We start from the raw sequence: 16647 nt of genomic DNA on the forward strand, positions 1-16647 counted from the left end.
CAGTTGGAATGCACTAATAGTGTCAGTTGAAATTGTTTTCCTCACAATTTATAATGACAAAGCCTACATAAGAGAAGGACATATTTTATCAGTGCAGCACAGAAACCCCCAGACGTTGTTTAGAGGGGCATTTATAATTACTCTCTCGCCCAAACGTGGTATTTGTAAGCTAAGAAGGAATTGCCCTTTCTGGTAAAAACAAATCGTTTCCCCCCCCGTTTTTTCTCATTTAGACTTTCTTCTTGTTGTTGTAACCTTAAATATGAAAAACTGAAAAGATTTCTGATTTCTAGAGAGTGTGACTAAGGGAGGGGTGGGCTGTTCCCCTCATAACAAATCAGAGGCTCTCCATACCACTTCCAATATAAATGTGGCCCTCCCCAAGATATATTTTGACATCAATACAATAGATGCCATTTAGCAGACACTTTTATCCAAAGCGAGCTACAGTAATGCATGCATATATTTTTTATGTATGGGTGGTCCCAGAAATCAAACCCACTATCCTGGCATTGCAAGAGCCATGCTCTACAAACAAAGCTATAGAGGACCACCACAAGAAACACTGGGCAACTCCAAGAGTCAATATGCAATTGGATCCCTTTACTCACGGTAAAGACAGCGGTCTCCAGTATACTCTGCCATGCAGCGGCACACCGGCTGGTTCCCTAAGCTGACATCACAGGTACCACCATTCAGACAGTGGTTATCACACACCCGCTTCTCACAGAATGGACCTGTAAACCCTACAGGGCACCGACACGTTGGCTTGCCTGGAGGGAGAGAGGAGAGAACAGAGGAAAGAGAGGGTGGGAGAAAGGGGGAGAGAAGAGAATAGAAGTTTGGCTGACAATTATGTGCATGGTTATCAACTCAAGTGTTTTTAGGGCTGTGTGTTCTTGTTCCTAAAGCTGAGTATCAAGCATCCGAAAAACCAAAGATAGCGGATTCTTAATAACACAAGGTCTCTGGAGGTCAGAGAGATATAATTGAAATATTTCCAGTCCTTTAATTGATAACAGTGGCTGCCTCCAGTGAGGCCTGTTCTCCTTATCACCAAACTGGGGTACTTGAGGAAAACCATTTGACAGTAAGCTCTCCCAAGCTCAGCTTCCATCGCTCATTAAGAGCAATACTCCCCAAGCCTGCTCAACACAGCGAAACCTCTTACTTTATGAAAGATCAGTCAGTCGCATAGCATGAATGAACAGACCGAAGTCAGTGCCTGTATGCCCAGCAGCAGAACAAATATCCCATCACTTTTTTTCACTCCTCTTTGACTGCATTGGACATATAACACAAAGCACTGACTGGGCTAGTGAACCAAGCACAAAATAAGACTGATCGTCAACAAAGAAAGAACAAAACTTGCCTGCAACTCTCCAAATAATTTAAAATCCTGCTGCGATACTCACTTTGCTTCACTCACATATGAATAAGTTATTGCATATCACTGAAACACATATCTCGCACCTGTCAAGCTCACTAGCCAAATACTGCTGTCATAATACAAAAGACTGACAGCTTGATGTCAATTGACTGAGATCATGTTTTCAACATATTATTCCTAAACTATCAAATACCTGGTCTTCATTCCCCCTGGGCAAGAGTGTACATAGATATTGTGAATAGAATGGCCAGAGACTGTTGCAAGTTAAAGTATTTTATGAAAGATGACACATTTATTACGAGGTGATGAGAAAATATGTTTAAAGGGTAAACATTTCACTTCCCAGACTTAAATATTCAACACAAAAGTCGTAGAAAAGTCTCTAAATACTGTGCAGTGCATTCGGAAAGAATTCAGACGCCTTGACTTTTCCCACATTTTGTTACGTTACAGCCTTATTCTAAAAACGATGACATTTAATTTTTACCTCATCAATCTACACACAATAATCCCATAATGACAAAGTGAAAATAGGTTTTTGGACATTTTTTGGACATTTATGAAAAATAAAAAACACAATACCCCAAAATGACAAAGCAAAAACAGTTTTTTAGAAATTTGTGCAAATGTATTAAAAATGTAAATATTACATTTACATAAGTATTCAGACCCTTTACTCTGTACTTTGTTGAAGCGCCTTTGACAGTGATTACAGCGTCGAGTCGTTTTGGGTATGACTATAAGCTTGGCACAACTGTATTTGGTGAGTTTCTCCCATTCTTCTCTGCAGATCCTCTCAAGTTCTGTCAGGTTGGATGGGAAGCGTCGCTGCACAGCTATTTTCAGGTTTCTACAGAGATGTTCGATCGGGTTCAAGTTCGATCGGGCTCTGGCTGGGCCACTCAAGGACATTCAGAGAATTGTCCCGAAGCCACTCCTGCATTGTCTTGGCTGTGTGCTTAGGGTTGTTGTTCTGTTGGAAGGTGAACTTTTGCCCAGTCTGAGGTCCTGAGCGCTCTGGAGCAGGTTTTCATCAAGGATCTCTCTGTACTTTGCTCTGTTCATCTTTCCCTCGATCCTGACTAGTCTCCCAGTCCCTGTCGCTGAAAAACATCCCCACAGCATGAAGCTGCCACCACCATGATTCACCGTAGGGATGGAGACAGGTTTCCTCCAGGCGTGACGCTTGGCATTCAGAGAATACTGTTTCTCGTGGTCTGAGAGTCCTTTACGTGCCTTTTGACAAACTCCAAGCGGGCTGCCATGTGCCTTTTACTGAGGACTGGCTTCCGTCTGGCCACTCTAACATAAAGGCCTGATTGGTGAAGTGCTGCAAAGATGGTTGTCCTTCTGGAAGGTTCTCCCATCTCCACAGAGGAACTCTGGAGCTCTGTCAGAGTAACTTGGTCATCTCCCCCGATTGTTCAGTTTGGCCGGGCGGCCAGCTCTAGGAAGAGTCTTGGTGGTTCCAAACTTCTTCCCTTTAAGAATGATGGAGGTCATTGTGTTCTTAGGGACCTTCAATGCTGCAGAAATGTTTTGGTACCCTTCCCCAGATCTGTGCCTCGACACAATCCTGTCTCAGCGCTCTACGGACAATTCCTTCGACCTCATGGCTTGGTATTTGCTTTGACATGCACTTTCAACCGTGGGACCTTATACAGACAGGTGTGTGCCTTTCCAAATCACATCCAATCAATTGCATTTACCACAGGTGGACTCCAATCAAGTTGTAGAAACATCTCAAGCTTGATCAATGGAAACAGGATGCACTTTTGAGTCTGCTCAATTTTGAGTCTCATAGCAAAGGGAATGAATACTTATGTAAATAAGGTGTTTCTGTGTAGATTGATGAGGGGAAAAATAGATTTAATCCATTTTAGAATAAGGCTGTAACGTAATAAAATGTGGAAAAAGTCAAGGGGTCTGAAAAATTTCTGAATGCACTGTATCTACCCCAGTCATGACAAGAGCATTAAAATTGTCAGCATTCAACATTCACGTATTATATTTAGCACACTCTCTAAAATGGACTTCCTGCATTTTTTGTTTCAAGTTTTAATGTCACATGCACAAGTACAGTGAAATGCCTTTCTTGCAATCCATGAAGCGATTTAACATTTACACAAACCTTCACAACATGTATTATGTATTTGAGTAACGGTCAGGAAACCACAGTATTCCAAATGTATCTATCTCTATGGGTAATGTCTCTTGTGAGTCCACACAGTCCATCAGCGGTAAGAGACTGAGATGTTGTGAATAATTGCCCTCTTGCATGCATTATGTAACCGGTTGACTGGTTTGTAGCAAAGAGATATAAAGTAAAACTCAAGTGTTCTGCACTATTTTAGTTTATCCATGTTAGACAGGATGAGTGACAAACAATATGACACATGATCAGTTCAGTTTTTAAAATGTCTTGACTCTAGGGCTGCATTTACACAGGCAGCTCAAATATGATAACTCTTCCACTAATTGGTCTTTTGACCAATCACATCAGATCTTTTCACATCAGATATTTTTCAGAGCTGACCTGATTCGTCAAAAGAAGATCAGAATTGGGATGCCTGTGTACACAAAGCCTAATATGCTTCATGCTTATACTACCAAAATCAATCAATCAATGTTGTAATACTGTAGCACAAGCATCTTCAGATATTGATCACTCCCAACAACCTAGAGAGTTCTTCAACTTAAAAATGTATTAGTAAAGACACCTGGGCACATAACACCTTAAGTCAATCACATGATCAATCAATCCAGCCATCCACCAATCAATATATGGATTTTAACAGCAGACTCACCCAGCGGTGAGCCCAGGCAAGTGCCTCCATTGAGGCAGTAGTCGGTGCAGTGATTGACCTCACAGCGTTCTCCAGAAAAGTCAGGCCAGCAGTAGCAGCGCCAGTCCCCTTTCTCATTGGCAAGGCAGCGCCCGCCGTTCTCACACGGTGGCCGACACAGCTCGCCTTCAACACATCAAGACACAGTACAGTATGTTCATTATGATGATCTTGTACACAGGTTTTTGAAGTACCTTTTATTTGTAAAATATGAATATGATCAGTGTCTACAGAGACATGAATTTAGCCCTGGGCCAGTAAAAAGAGGTTGATATTGCACAAGCATGTCATCTTATGCTATAATTTCAAGTCTTCTTTTGAAGTACAGTCGTGGCCAAAAGTTTTGAGAATGACACAAATATTAATTTCCACAAAGTTTGCTGCTTCAGTGTCTTTACATATTTTTGTAACATGTTACTGAAGTATAATTACAAGCATTTCATAAGTGTCAAAGGCTTTTATTGACAATTACATGAAGTTGATGCAAAGAGTCAATATTTGCAGTGTTGACCCTTCTTTTTCAAGACCTCTGCAATCCGCCCTGGCATGCTGTCAATTAACTTCTAGGCCACATCGTGACTGATGGCAGCCCATTCTTGCATAATCAATGCTTGGAGTTTGTCAGAATTTGTCGGGTTTTGTTTGTCCACCCGCCCCTTGAGGATTGACCACAAGTTCTCAATGGGATTAAGGTCTGGGGAGTTTCCTGGCCATGGACCCAAAATATCGATGTTTTGTTCCCCGAGCCACTTATTTATCACTTCTGCCTTATGGCAAGGTGCTCCATCATGCTGGAAAAGGCATTGTTCGTCACCAAACTGTTCCTGGATGGTTGGGAGAAGTTGCTCTCGGAGGATGTGTTGGTACCATTCTTTATTCATGGCTGTGTACTTAGGCAAAATTGTGAGTGAGCCCACTCCCTTGGCTGAGAAGCAACCCCACACATGATTGGTCTCAGGATGCTTTACTGTTGGCATGACACAGGACTGATGGTAGCGCTCACCTTGTCTTCTCCGGACAAGCTTTTTTCCAGATGCCCCAAACAATCGGAAAGGGGATTCATCAGAGAAAATGACTTTACCCCAGTCCTCAGCAGTCCAATCCCTGTACCTTTTGCAGAATAGCAGCCTGTCTCTGATGCTTTTCCTGGAGAGAAGTGGCATCTTTGCTGCCCTTTTTGACACCAGGCGATCCTCCAAAAGTCCTCGCCTCACTGTGCGTGCAGATGAACTCACACCTGCCTGCTGCCATTGCTGAGCAAGCTCTGTACTGGTGGTGCCCCGATCCCGCAGCTGAATCAACTTTAGGAGACGGTCCTGGTGCTTGCTGGACTTTCTTGGGCTCCCTGAAGCCTTCTTCACAACAATTGAACCGCTCTCCTTGAAGTTCTTGATGATCCGATAAATGGTTGATTTAGGTGCAATCTTACTGGCAGCAAAATCCTTGCCTGTGAAGCCCTTTTTGTGCAAAGCAATGATGATGGCATGTGTTTCCTTGCAGGTAACCATGGTTGACAGAGGAAGAACAATGATTCCAAGCACCACCCTCCTTTTGAAGCTTCCAGTCTGTTCTTCGAACTCAATCAGCATAACAGAGTGATCTCCAGCCTTGTCCACGTCAACACTCACACCTGGGTTAATGAGAGAATCACTGACATGATGTCAGCTGGTCCTTTTGTGGCAGGGATGAAATGCCGTGGAAATGTTTTTTTGGGGGGATTCAGTTCATTTGCATGGAAAAGAGGGGCTTTGCAATTAATTGCAATTCATCTGATCACTCTTCATAACATTCTGGAGTATATGCAAATTGCCATCATACAAACTGAGGCAGCAGACTTCGTGAAAATGTATATTTGTGTAATTCTCAAATCTTTTGGCCACGACTGAGCAATTCAGAAAGATTTTACTTGGCCAAATTCCTTCTAAGCTGGGTCTTGCTATTGTAGCAGTTTTATAGGTGAAATTACATTTGCAGGCAGTAGGTGAGGTGGTCTTGACGAGCTTACCTGAGACGTTGACATCACTGCAGGAGCCGTTGACCAGTACCTTCCCTTCTGGACAGGTGCAGGTGGCACCCGTTGGGTTCAGTAGACACATGAAGTCACAGTTCATTCTCAGGCACGGGTTGATCGCTGGAGAAAGACAAGAGGCAAACTGAGTGGCGCAGAGGTCTAAGGCACTGCATCTCAGTGCAAGATGTGCCACTACAGTCCCTGGTTCAAATACAGGCTGTATCACATCTGCCAGTGATTGGGGTCCCATAGGGCAGCTCACAATTGGCCCAGCATCGACCGGGTTTGGCTGGGGTAGGCCGTCATTGTAAATAACAATTTGTTCTTAACTCACTTGCCTAGTTAAATAAAAAATAAAAAATGCCAAGAGGATTTATCATTCAAGCCCAAGCTTCAATACAGCCATCAAATAACAAACATCCTCTCCTTTATTACTATTGTTCCATTAAACATTCTGAGGCAAACAGACAGGGAAGAGGCTAAATCTTCTGGATTTAGTTCATACTGTGCACAAATGCATTTCTATTCAGAATCAACAAGAAATATGGTCCATATTCCACTCAATTCCTGGTCCCAAAGGACTACTATATCCAGGCGCCGATGACATTGATGTCGATTACAGCTGCACCTCGCACCTCTCTGATTCAGAGAGGTTGGGTTAAATGCGGAAGACACATTTCAGTTGAACGCATTCAGTTGCACAACTGACTAGGTACTCCCCTTTCCTTTCCTGTTAGTGAACACTACTTTAATATGCCCCACATCAGCAGCATGCTGCCATATTCCTCCAATAAGTCAATGGAAGCGTTGGGTTTTCAATAATAACAAAAAAAACACACAATTTTATTGTGTTTGGGGTGATAAGGATCATAGGGATCAAAACAACAGCAACATGCTGACCAGACCGGACGTGTCACGTGCATTGCAAAATAAATGTACACATACATGTTATTCAATTATTGCTTAGTCAAGCACTAAAATAGAAATTGATTCTATTTGTGATGCTCAACACGCTGCAAGTCCTGCCTCTCCCATCTCCTCACTGGTTTTTAGAAGCATTTACCCACGTGCTATCTCCTCATTGTTTTTTTGCAGCATATATCCACGTTGGTGATTGAAAGATGGACTGAGGTCCACACGCCAGTCGGTTGTGATAATGCACCTTAAAGTTCCTTGCCAACCGCCATTTAAAGTCCAATGAAGAAGAAGAAGCCTGAAGGAAGGAGGAGAGATGACTAGAAACAAATTTGGGTTTAATGTTTTTATCTGTGGATTAATTGTCGGAGTAGATGAAATTGTGCATTTCAGGTAAAATAGCAACCCAATGTTTAGATCCCATTACAAATTAGCTAGCAACAGCAAGCTAGCTAGCTAAATTGCCATAAATGTTTAATGCTTTGGACCTGTCCCCAAATTAAAATAATTGGTTCAGTGTTTTTTGATATTTCAACCTGCGTGTCCTGATCACGTCTGGGGGGGACAAAATCAGCACGCGTGCGGTCTGGTCAGCATGTAACACTGCTGCTCTTTCTGTTCTGCTAGCTGTGCATTAACTTCTGCTGCCCAAAGAGTAGGTTACATAAATCAAATCTTATTTTATTTTTCACATGCGCCAAATACAACAGGTCCTTAACCAACAATGCAGTTTTAAGAAAAATAAGTGTTAAGAAAGTATTTACTAAAATAAGCTGAAGTAAAACATAAATAAAATACAAATAAAAAATAAGAAAATAGAAAAATAACAAATAATTAAAAAGCACCAATAAAATAACAGCAGCGAGGCTATATACAGGGGGTACCGGTACAGAATGTATCGTAAATGTGCGGGGGCACAGATTAGTCAAGGTACTTGGTACATGTAGGTAGAGGTAAAGTGACTATGCATAGATAATAAACAGAGAGTAGAAGTAGAAGCTGGACTAATGAGTATTTGGGGAACGGTTCAGCTGCCCTTTAGTGTCTGACGCTCCACAACTCTAAACATGATACAGATAACAAATAGCAACCGAGGGCTACAGTGAAAAGAGAAGTAAAGAGGCAGATGATGAAGGATATATTGGTTTGATTGCTCCTAACATTGGAGATGAAATGACTCTCTCATGTCCCACACTTGAGAAAATTAAAAACTATCTCAAGAAACAGAGCTATTGCATTTCCATCCAAGCTGTGGACCCACAGTTATCTGCAGTCTGTGTTGATGAACCAGATAGAATATCAATGCTACATTGGTGCATTGTCATTACAATTGTTTTAAAAAATATATATATATTTTTTTATTTCACCTTTATTTAACCAGGAAGGCTAGTTTTTATTTCACATTTATTTAACCAGGTAGGCTAGTTGAGAACAAGTTCTCATTTACAACTGCGACCTGGCCAAGCTTAAGCAAAGCAGTTCAACACATACAACAACAAATACTTACACATGGAATAAACAAACATACAGTCAATAATACAGTAGAAAAAGTATGTATACAGTGTGTGCAAATGAGCTAAGATAAGGTAGGTAAGGCAATAAATAGGCCTTGGTGGCGAAGTAATTACAATGTAGCAATTAAACACTGGAGTGATAGATGTGCAGAAGATGAATGTGCAAGTAGAGATACTGGAGAGCAGAGGAGCAAAATAAATAAATAAATACAGTATGGGGATGAGGTAGTTGGATGGGCTATTTACAGGTGGGCTATGTACAGGTGCAGTGATCTGTGAGCTGCTCTGACAGCTGGTGCATAAAATTAGTGAGGGAGATGTGAGTCTCCAGCTTCAGTGATTTTTGCAAACCTTTCCAGTCATTGGCAGCAGAAAACTGGAAGGAAAAGGCAGCCAAAGGAGGAATAGGCTTTTGTGGGTGACCAGTGAACTATACCTGCTGCAGCGCATGCTACGAGTGGTTGCTGCTATGGTGATCAGTGAGCTGAGATAAGGCGGGGCCTTAAATAGCAAAGACTTATAGATGATCTGGAGCCAGTGGGTTTGGCGACAAATATGAAGCGAGGGCCAGCCAAGGAGAGCATACAGGTCGCAGTGGTGGGTAGTAGTTGGGGCTTTGGTATCAAAACGGATGGCACTGTGATAGACTGCATCCAATTTGCTGAGTAGAGTGTTGGAGGCTATTTTGTAAATGACATCGCCGAAGTCAAGGATCGGTAGGATAGTCAGTTTTACAAGGGTATGTTTGGCAGCATGAGTGAAGGATGCTTTGTTGCGAAATAGGAAGCAGATTCTAGATTGTTTTGGATTTGAGATGCTTAATGTGAGTCTGGAAGGAGAGTTTACAACCTAACCAGTCAGAGTCAGAACCTTCCAGAGTAGTAATGCTGGACGGGCGGGCAGGTGCTGGTAGCGATCGGTTGAAGAGCAAGCATTAAGTTTTACTTGCATTTAAGAGCAGTTGGAGGCCACGGAAGGAGAGTTGTATGGCATTGAAGCTCGTCTGGAGGTTTGTTAACACAGTGTCCAAAGAAGGGCCAGAAGTATATAGAATGGTATCGTCTGCGTACAGGTGGATCAGAGAATCACTAGCAGCAAGAGTGACATCATTGTTGTATACAGAGAAGAGAAAAAAGCCAAGGCTGTTGAGTCTGCCGATAAGAATGTGGCGATTGACAGAGTCGAAAGCCTTGGCCAGGTCTATGAATACAGCTGCACTGTATTGTCTCTTATCGATGGAGGTTATGATATCGTTTAGGACCTTGAGCGTGGCTGAGGTGCACCCATGATCAGCTCGGATACCAAATTGCATAGCAGAGAAGCTACGGTGGGATTCGAAATGGTCGGTGATCTGTTAGTTAACTTGAGACCTTAGAAAGGCAGGGTAGGATAGATATAGGTCTGTAACAGTTTGGGTCTAGAGTGTCTCCCCTTTGAAGAGGGGGATGACCGTGGCAGCTTTCCAAACTTTTGGGTTCTCAGACGATACAAAATAGAGGTTGAACAGGCTAGTAATAGGGGTTGCAACAGTTTCGGCTGATCATTTTAGAAAGAGAGGGTCCAGATTGTCTAACCCTGCTGATTTGTAGCGGTCCAGATTTTGCAGCTCTTTCAGAACACCAGCTATCTGGATTTGGGTGAAGGAGAAATGGGGGAGCCTTGGCCAGCCGTAGAAAAATTCTTATTGAAATTCTCAATTATCGTGGATTTATCGGTGGTGACAGTGTTTCCTAGCCTCAGTGCAGTGGGCAGCTTGGAGGAGGTGCTCTTATTCTCCAAGTACTTTACAGTGTCCCAGAACTTTTTGGAGTTTGTGCTGCAGGGTGCACATTTCTGTTTGAAAAATCTAGCCTTTGCTTTCCTAAATGACTGTTTGTATTGGTTCCTGCAAAGTTGCATATTGCGGGGGCTATTCGACACTAATACAGTATGCCACAGGATGTTTTTGTGCTAGTCAAGGGCAGTCAGGTCTGGAGTGAACCACGGGCTATATCTGTTCCTGATTCTACATTTTTTGAATGGGAAATGCTTATTTAAGATTGTAAGGAAAGCACTTTTAAAGAATAACCACTTTTAAAGAATAACCAAGAATCTTCTACTGACGGAATGAGGTCAATATCCTTCCAGGATACCCGGGCTAGGTCGATTAAAAAGGACTGCTCGCTGAAGTCTTTTAGGGAGCTTTTGATAGTGATGAGGTGTGGTCGTTTGAACGCAGACCCATTATGGACGCAAGCAATGAGACAGTGATCGCTGAAATCCTGGTTGAAGACAGCAGAGGTGTATTTGGAGGGCAGGTTGGTTAGGATGATATCTATGAGGGTGCCTGTGTTTATGGATTTGGGGTTGTACCTGGTAGGTTCATTGATCATTTGTGTGAGATTGAGGGCATCAAGCTTGGATTGTTGGATGGCCGGGGTGTTAAGCATGTCCCAGTTTAGGTCACCTAACAGCACGAGCTCTGAAAATACAGTTAGGGAAAAAAGTATTTGATCCCCTGCTGATTTTGTACGTTTGCCCACTGACAAAGAAATTATCAGTCTATAATTTTAATGGTAGGTTTATTTGAACAGAGAGAGACAGAATAACAACAACAAAAAATCCAGAAAAACGCATGTCAAAAATATAATAAACTGATTTGCATTTTAATGAGGGAAATAAGTATTTGACCCCCTCTCAATGAGAAAGATTTTTGGCTCCCAGGTGTCTTTTATACAGGTAACGCCCTGAGTTTAGGAGCACACTCTTAAAGGGAGTGCTCCTAATCTCAGTTTGTTACCTGTATAAAAGACACCTGTCCGCAGAAGCAATCAATCAATCAGATTCCAAACTCTCCACCATGGCCAAGACCAAAGAGCTCTCCAAGGATGTCAGGGACAAGATTGTAGACCTACACAAGGCTGGAATGGGCTACAAGCAGCTTGGTGAGAAGGTAACAACAGTTGGTGCGATTATTCGCAAATGGAAGAAACACAAAAGAACTGTCAATCTCCCTCGGCCTGGGGCTCCATGCAAGATCTCTCCTCGTGGAGTTACAATGATCATGAGAACGGTGAGGAATCAGCCCAGAACTACACGGAAGGATCTTGTCAATGATCTCAAGGCAGCTGGGACCATAGTCACCAAGAAAACAATTGATAACACACTACGCCGTGAAGGACTGAAATCCTGCAGCGCCCGCAAGATCCCCCTGCTCAAGAAAGCACATATACATGCCCGTCTGAAGTTTGCCAATGAACATCTGAATGATTCAGAGAACAACTGGGTGAATAGTGTTGTGGTCAGATGAGACCAAAATGGAGCTCTTTGGCATCAACTCAACTCGCCGTGTTTGGAGGAGGAGGAATGCTGCCTATGACCCCAAGAACACCATCCCCACCGTCAAACATGGAGGTGGAAACATTATGCTTTGGGGGTGTTTTTCTGCTAAGGGGACAGGACAACTTCACCGCATCAAAGGGACGATGGACGGGACCATGTATCGTCAAATCTTGGGTGAGAACCTCCTTCACTCAGCCAGGGCATTGAAAATGGGTCGTGGATGGGTATTCCAGTATGACAATTTATTAAGTGTTTTACAGCGAAAACACAATATAGCGTTATATGAGCTTACCACAATATCCAGAAAGACAAGCCATTTCCCAGTAGCAAAAGTTAGCGATCGTAACAAACCAGTAAAAGATATATATTTTTTGACTAACCTTGATATTCTTCATCAGATGACAGTCCTATAACATCAGGTTATACATTAAGTTTTGTTCGAAAATGTGCATATTTAGAGCTGAAATCAGTGGTTACACATTGTGCTAACTTAGCTACTTTTTCCACAACGTCTAAACAGCAACGATATTTTTCTGACACATTTTCTGACACATATTCTGACCAAATAGCTATTCATAAACATAACTAAAAAATACATGTTGTATAGGAAATGATAGATCCATTAGTTCTTAATGAAATCGCAGTGTTAGAATTCTAAAAAATAACTTCATTACGACATCCAGCTTCGGTATAGCTGAGTACCCCAAAGTTGGGCGCCGGCGACTAGTTCACATGCACGACAGATATATGAAATAGCATCATAAAATGTTTCTTACTTTTGGTGATCTTCCATCAGAATGTTGGACAAGGTGTCCTTTGTCAAAAACAATCGTTGTTTGGATTTAGAACTTCCATTTTCTCTCTCGATTTAGCAAGCGCACTAGCCAAGTGGCTCGAAGCTCTCCTTGTCAACAAACGGAAGAGAACGGAACACGGCAAAACTCCAGAAAAATTTTCAATAATCTGATGAAACTATATTGAAAAAACATACTTTACGATGATATGGTGACATGTATAAAATAAAATCAAAGCCGGAGATATTAGTCGCCTATAACGGCAGCTAAACAGAAGGCAAATCCAATTCCCCTTTCGCGCTCTCCAGAAAACAGGAAATGGGCGGACACGTCATATAAAGAGCTTGTATTCCACTTCAGACCAAGATAAACACGAAATTTCTTCTCTCACCGCCTCTTGACATCCAGGGGAAGGTGTATGAAGTGCACGTATACTAATACGTATCATGCCCATGTATAGGCAGGAAGTAGAACAGAGCATCGATTTCAGACTTTCCACTTCCTGGTCAGGAAGTTTGTGCCAAATGAGTTCTGTTTGACTCACAGATATAATTCAAACGGTTTTAGAAACTAGAGAGTGTTTTCTATCCAATAGTAATAATAATATGCATATTGTACAAGCAAGAATTGAGTACGAGGCCGTTTGAAATGGGCACCTTTAATCAGAGCTACTCAATACTGCCCCTGCAGCCATAAAAAGTTAAGGTCCTGGAGTGGCCTAGCCAATCTCCAGACCTTAATCCCATAGAAAATCTGTGGAGGGAGCTGAAGGTTCAAGTTGCCAAACGTCAGCCTGGAAACCTTAATGACTTGGAGAAGATCTGCAAAGAGGAGTGGGACAAAATCCCTCCTGAGATGTGTGCAAACCTGGTGGCCAACTACAAGAAACGTCTGACCTCTGTGATGGCCAACAAGGGTTTTGCCACCAAGTACTAAGTGATGTTTTTCAGAGGGAAGAGAGAATCAATTTATAACATTTTTGACATGCGTTTTTCTGGATTTTTTTGTTGTTATTCTGTCTCTCACTGTCCGGGCCTCCCGGGTGGCGCAGTGGTCTAGGGCACTGCATCGCAGTGCTAGCTGCGCCACCAGAGTCTCTGGGTTCACGCCCAGGCTGGGCTGGGTTTGCGCCCAGACTCTGTCGCAGCCGGCCGCAACCGGGAGGTCCGTGGGGCTACGCACAATTTGGCATAGCGTCGTCCGGGTTAGGGAGGGTTTGGCCGGTAGGGATATCCTTGTCTCAGTATGTAAAATGTAATAAAAATGTATGCACTCTACTGTAAGTCGCTCTGGATAAGAGCGTCTGCTAAATGACGTAAATGTAACTAAACCTACCATTAAAATGATAGACTGATAATTTCTTTGTCAGTGGGCAAACGTACAAAATCAGCAGGGGATCAAATACTTTTTTCCCTCACTGTAGATGGGGGGCAATCGATTCACATATGGTGTCTAGTGCACAGCTGGGGGCAGAAAGTGGTCTATAGCAAGCGGCAACGGTGAGGGACTTGTTTCTGGAAAGGTGGATTTTTAAAAGTAGAAGCTCAAATTGTTTGGGCACAGACCTGGATAGTAAGACAGAACTCTACAGGTTATCTCTGCAGTAGATTGCAACTCCGCCTCCATTGGCAGTTCTATCTTGTCGGAAACCGTTATAGTTAGGGATAGAAATGTAAGGGTTTTTGGTGGCCTTCCTAAGCCAGGATTCAGACACGGCTAGGACATCCGGGTTGGCAGAGTGTGCTAAAGCAGTGAATAAAACAAACCTAGGGAGGAGGCTTCTAATGTTAACATGCATGAAGCCAAGGCTTTTACGGTTACAGAAGTCAACAAATGAGAGCGCCTAGGGATTGAGAGTGGAGCTATGCATTGCAGGGCCTCAATTAACCTCTACATCACCAGAGGAGGAGTAGGATAAGGGTAAAGCTAAAGGCTATAAGAACTGGTCGTCTAGTACGTTCTGAACACAGAGTAAAAGGAGCAGGTTTCTGGGTGCGGTAGAATAGATTCAATGCATAATGTGCAGACAAAGATATGGTAGGATGTGAATACAGTGTAGGTAAATCTAGGCATTGAGTGACGATGAGAAAGTTATTGTCTCTAGAGACATCAATTAAACCAGGTGACATCAGGTGGGACAAGAGGGTTAGCTAAGGCATATTGAGCAGGGCTGGAGGCTCTACAGTGAAATAAGACAATAATCACTAACTAAAACAGCAATGGACAAGGCATGTTACTGTAATATCATGTTAGGCATGTTACTGTAATATCATGGTAGTTGCCATTGTTATACTTCCATTTTTTTTACCTTTATTTAATAACTAGGCAAATCAGTTAAGAACAAATTCTTATTTTCAATGATGGCCTAGGAACAGTGGGTTAACTGCCTTGTTCAGGGGCAGAACGACAGATTTTTACCTTTTCAGCTCAGGGATTCGATCTTGTAACCTTTCAGTTACAAGTCCAACGCGCTAACCACTAAACTACCTGCCGCCTCCATTTAAGCTTTAAGGCTATTTAAATGGTACTTTCACTATGCATATGACCCTCCTAATTTCCCTGCATTACCCAAGACCCGTATTAACATCTGTATTCATTAAAATACCCATTGAAACACAGCAGTAGATTTGATATATTTACCATCTTGCTGCTTGTATCGGTGGGAGATCAGGACATTGGTCGTTTTCTCGAGACCCAAGTGGAGAAACTCCACAGGCTGTTTGCCATACTTGTGAACTCTGAAGACTTCATGTTTTAGCCCAGTCCCGTAGATGTAGTCTTCAAATATGTCAATCCTGTATGGCTGGGATATTCCTGGGAACACAGCCATGGAAACAGAATGAAGGCAAGGTGGAAATAAGCATCTGACCATGAACACCGTGTGAAAAAATTCAATAATATTTGTTTATTAGAAAATCCTATTTGGGATGGTAAAAGGTTTTCAGTGAAAACTTAAACACCTTAAACCAAATATAAAGTATGTAGAAAAGATATGGAGCTATATATTTTCCTCTGAGAACTAACAATCACCAAAATAAATACTAGACAGTCAGGGAGAATAAAAATTGTCATGTCATGGAGCCCCTATTGATTTTGTTATAAAGTATGAGTCACTCAGATAGCATGCAAACACGGCATAAGCGTTGGCAAAATATGCAGAATTGCAGGAATAGCTTGAAAATTAAAATTTTCTCTCCTCCCCATGACAAAATGTGTAGAATTGCAGGAAATTTACTTTAAAATAACAAAATGCTGTCTCTGCGGCCAAGAGGGCCTCTAAACATTTTGGTGGTAGACCGTGCCATTGGCCACGGCCACTACCCCCCCCCCCCCCCCATGCAACTTTCCCACAGTTTCTGGAAAACTCCTAAGGGAAACACTGCACACAAACACAGACACTATGTTATTGTAGCAATCTGTTGATAAAATGTAGAGGAAATTAAACAACGATCACATCAGTAGCAGGTATGTGCTTGGAAAGTCAATCTTTGTTTTGTTCTCGGGTGGTGTTACCGTGTCTGTCCCTGATTGCAACCAGAGGGTCCGACCCATCCAATCTCACACTGCCTATCTCGGAGAGCTCAGGATCAGCCCAGTACAAACGTTGGTTGAAGTAATCGATGGCCAGACCTGGGGGACGATGAGAGAACGAGCTTTATTTTCCTCATGAATTTGGTAAAGATCAATATGGATGCCATCATTCTGAGAGCATTCAGATTATAAACAATATTCTTGAAATATTTGAACACAATTGCATGGATTGCAGCTGTCAACATTCCATATAAACTGCGCATAGACTGCATAAACTGACAGTTATTTCATCTATTTCCCTTTGGTACCTCACTTCTTATGCAGC

General features: G+C 42.4%; 1 protein-coding gene across 7 annotated transcripts in view; it reads right to left on the bottom strand.

Moving 5' to 3' along the window:
* Positions 1 to 16647, bottom strand: part of LOC129816575 (low-density lipoprotein receptor-related protein 1B-like) — a 586954-nt gene that overhangs the window by 18600 nt on the left and 551707 nt on the right. For all 7 annotated transcript variants that reach the window (XM_055871208.1, XM_055871203.1, XM_055871201.1 and 4 more), the window contains exons 79-83: positions 16305 to 16421; positions 15432 to 15605; positions 6242 to 6367; positions 4198 to 4362; positions 612 to 773 (exon numbers count right to left, since the gene is read on the bottom strand). In XM_055871208.1, the coding sequence (XP_055727183.1) occupies positions 612 to 773; positions 4198 to 4362; positions 6242 to 6367; positions 15432 to 15605; positions 16305 to 16421 (744 nt within the window). The remainder of the gene's footprint in view (positions 1 to 611; positions 774 to 4197; positions 4363 to 6241; positions 6368 to 15431; positions 15606 to 16304; positions 16422 to 16647) is intronic.

Source organism: Salvelinus fontinalis, chromosome 19 (genome assembly GCF_029448725.1).
Source record: "Salvelinus fontinalis isolate EN_2023a chromosome 19, ASM2944872v1, whole genome shotgun sequence".
Taxonomy (NCBI): domain Eukaryota; kingdom Metazoa; phylum Chordata; class Actinopteri; order Salmoniformes; family Salmonidae; genus Salvelinus; species Salvelinus fontinalis.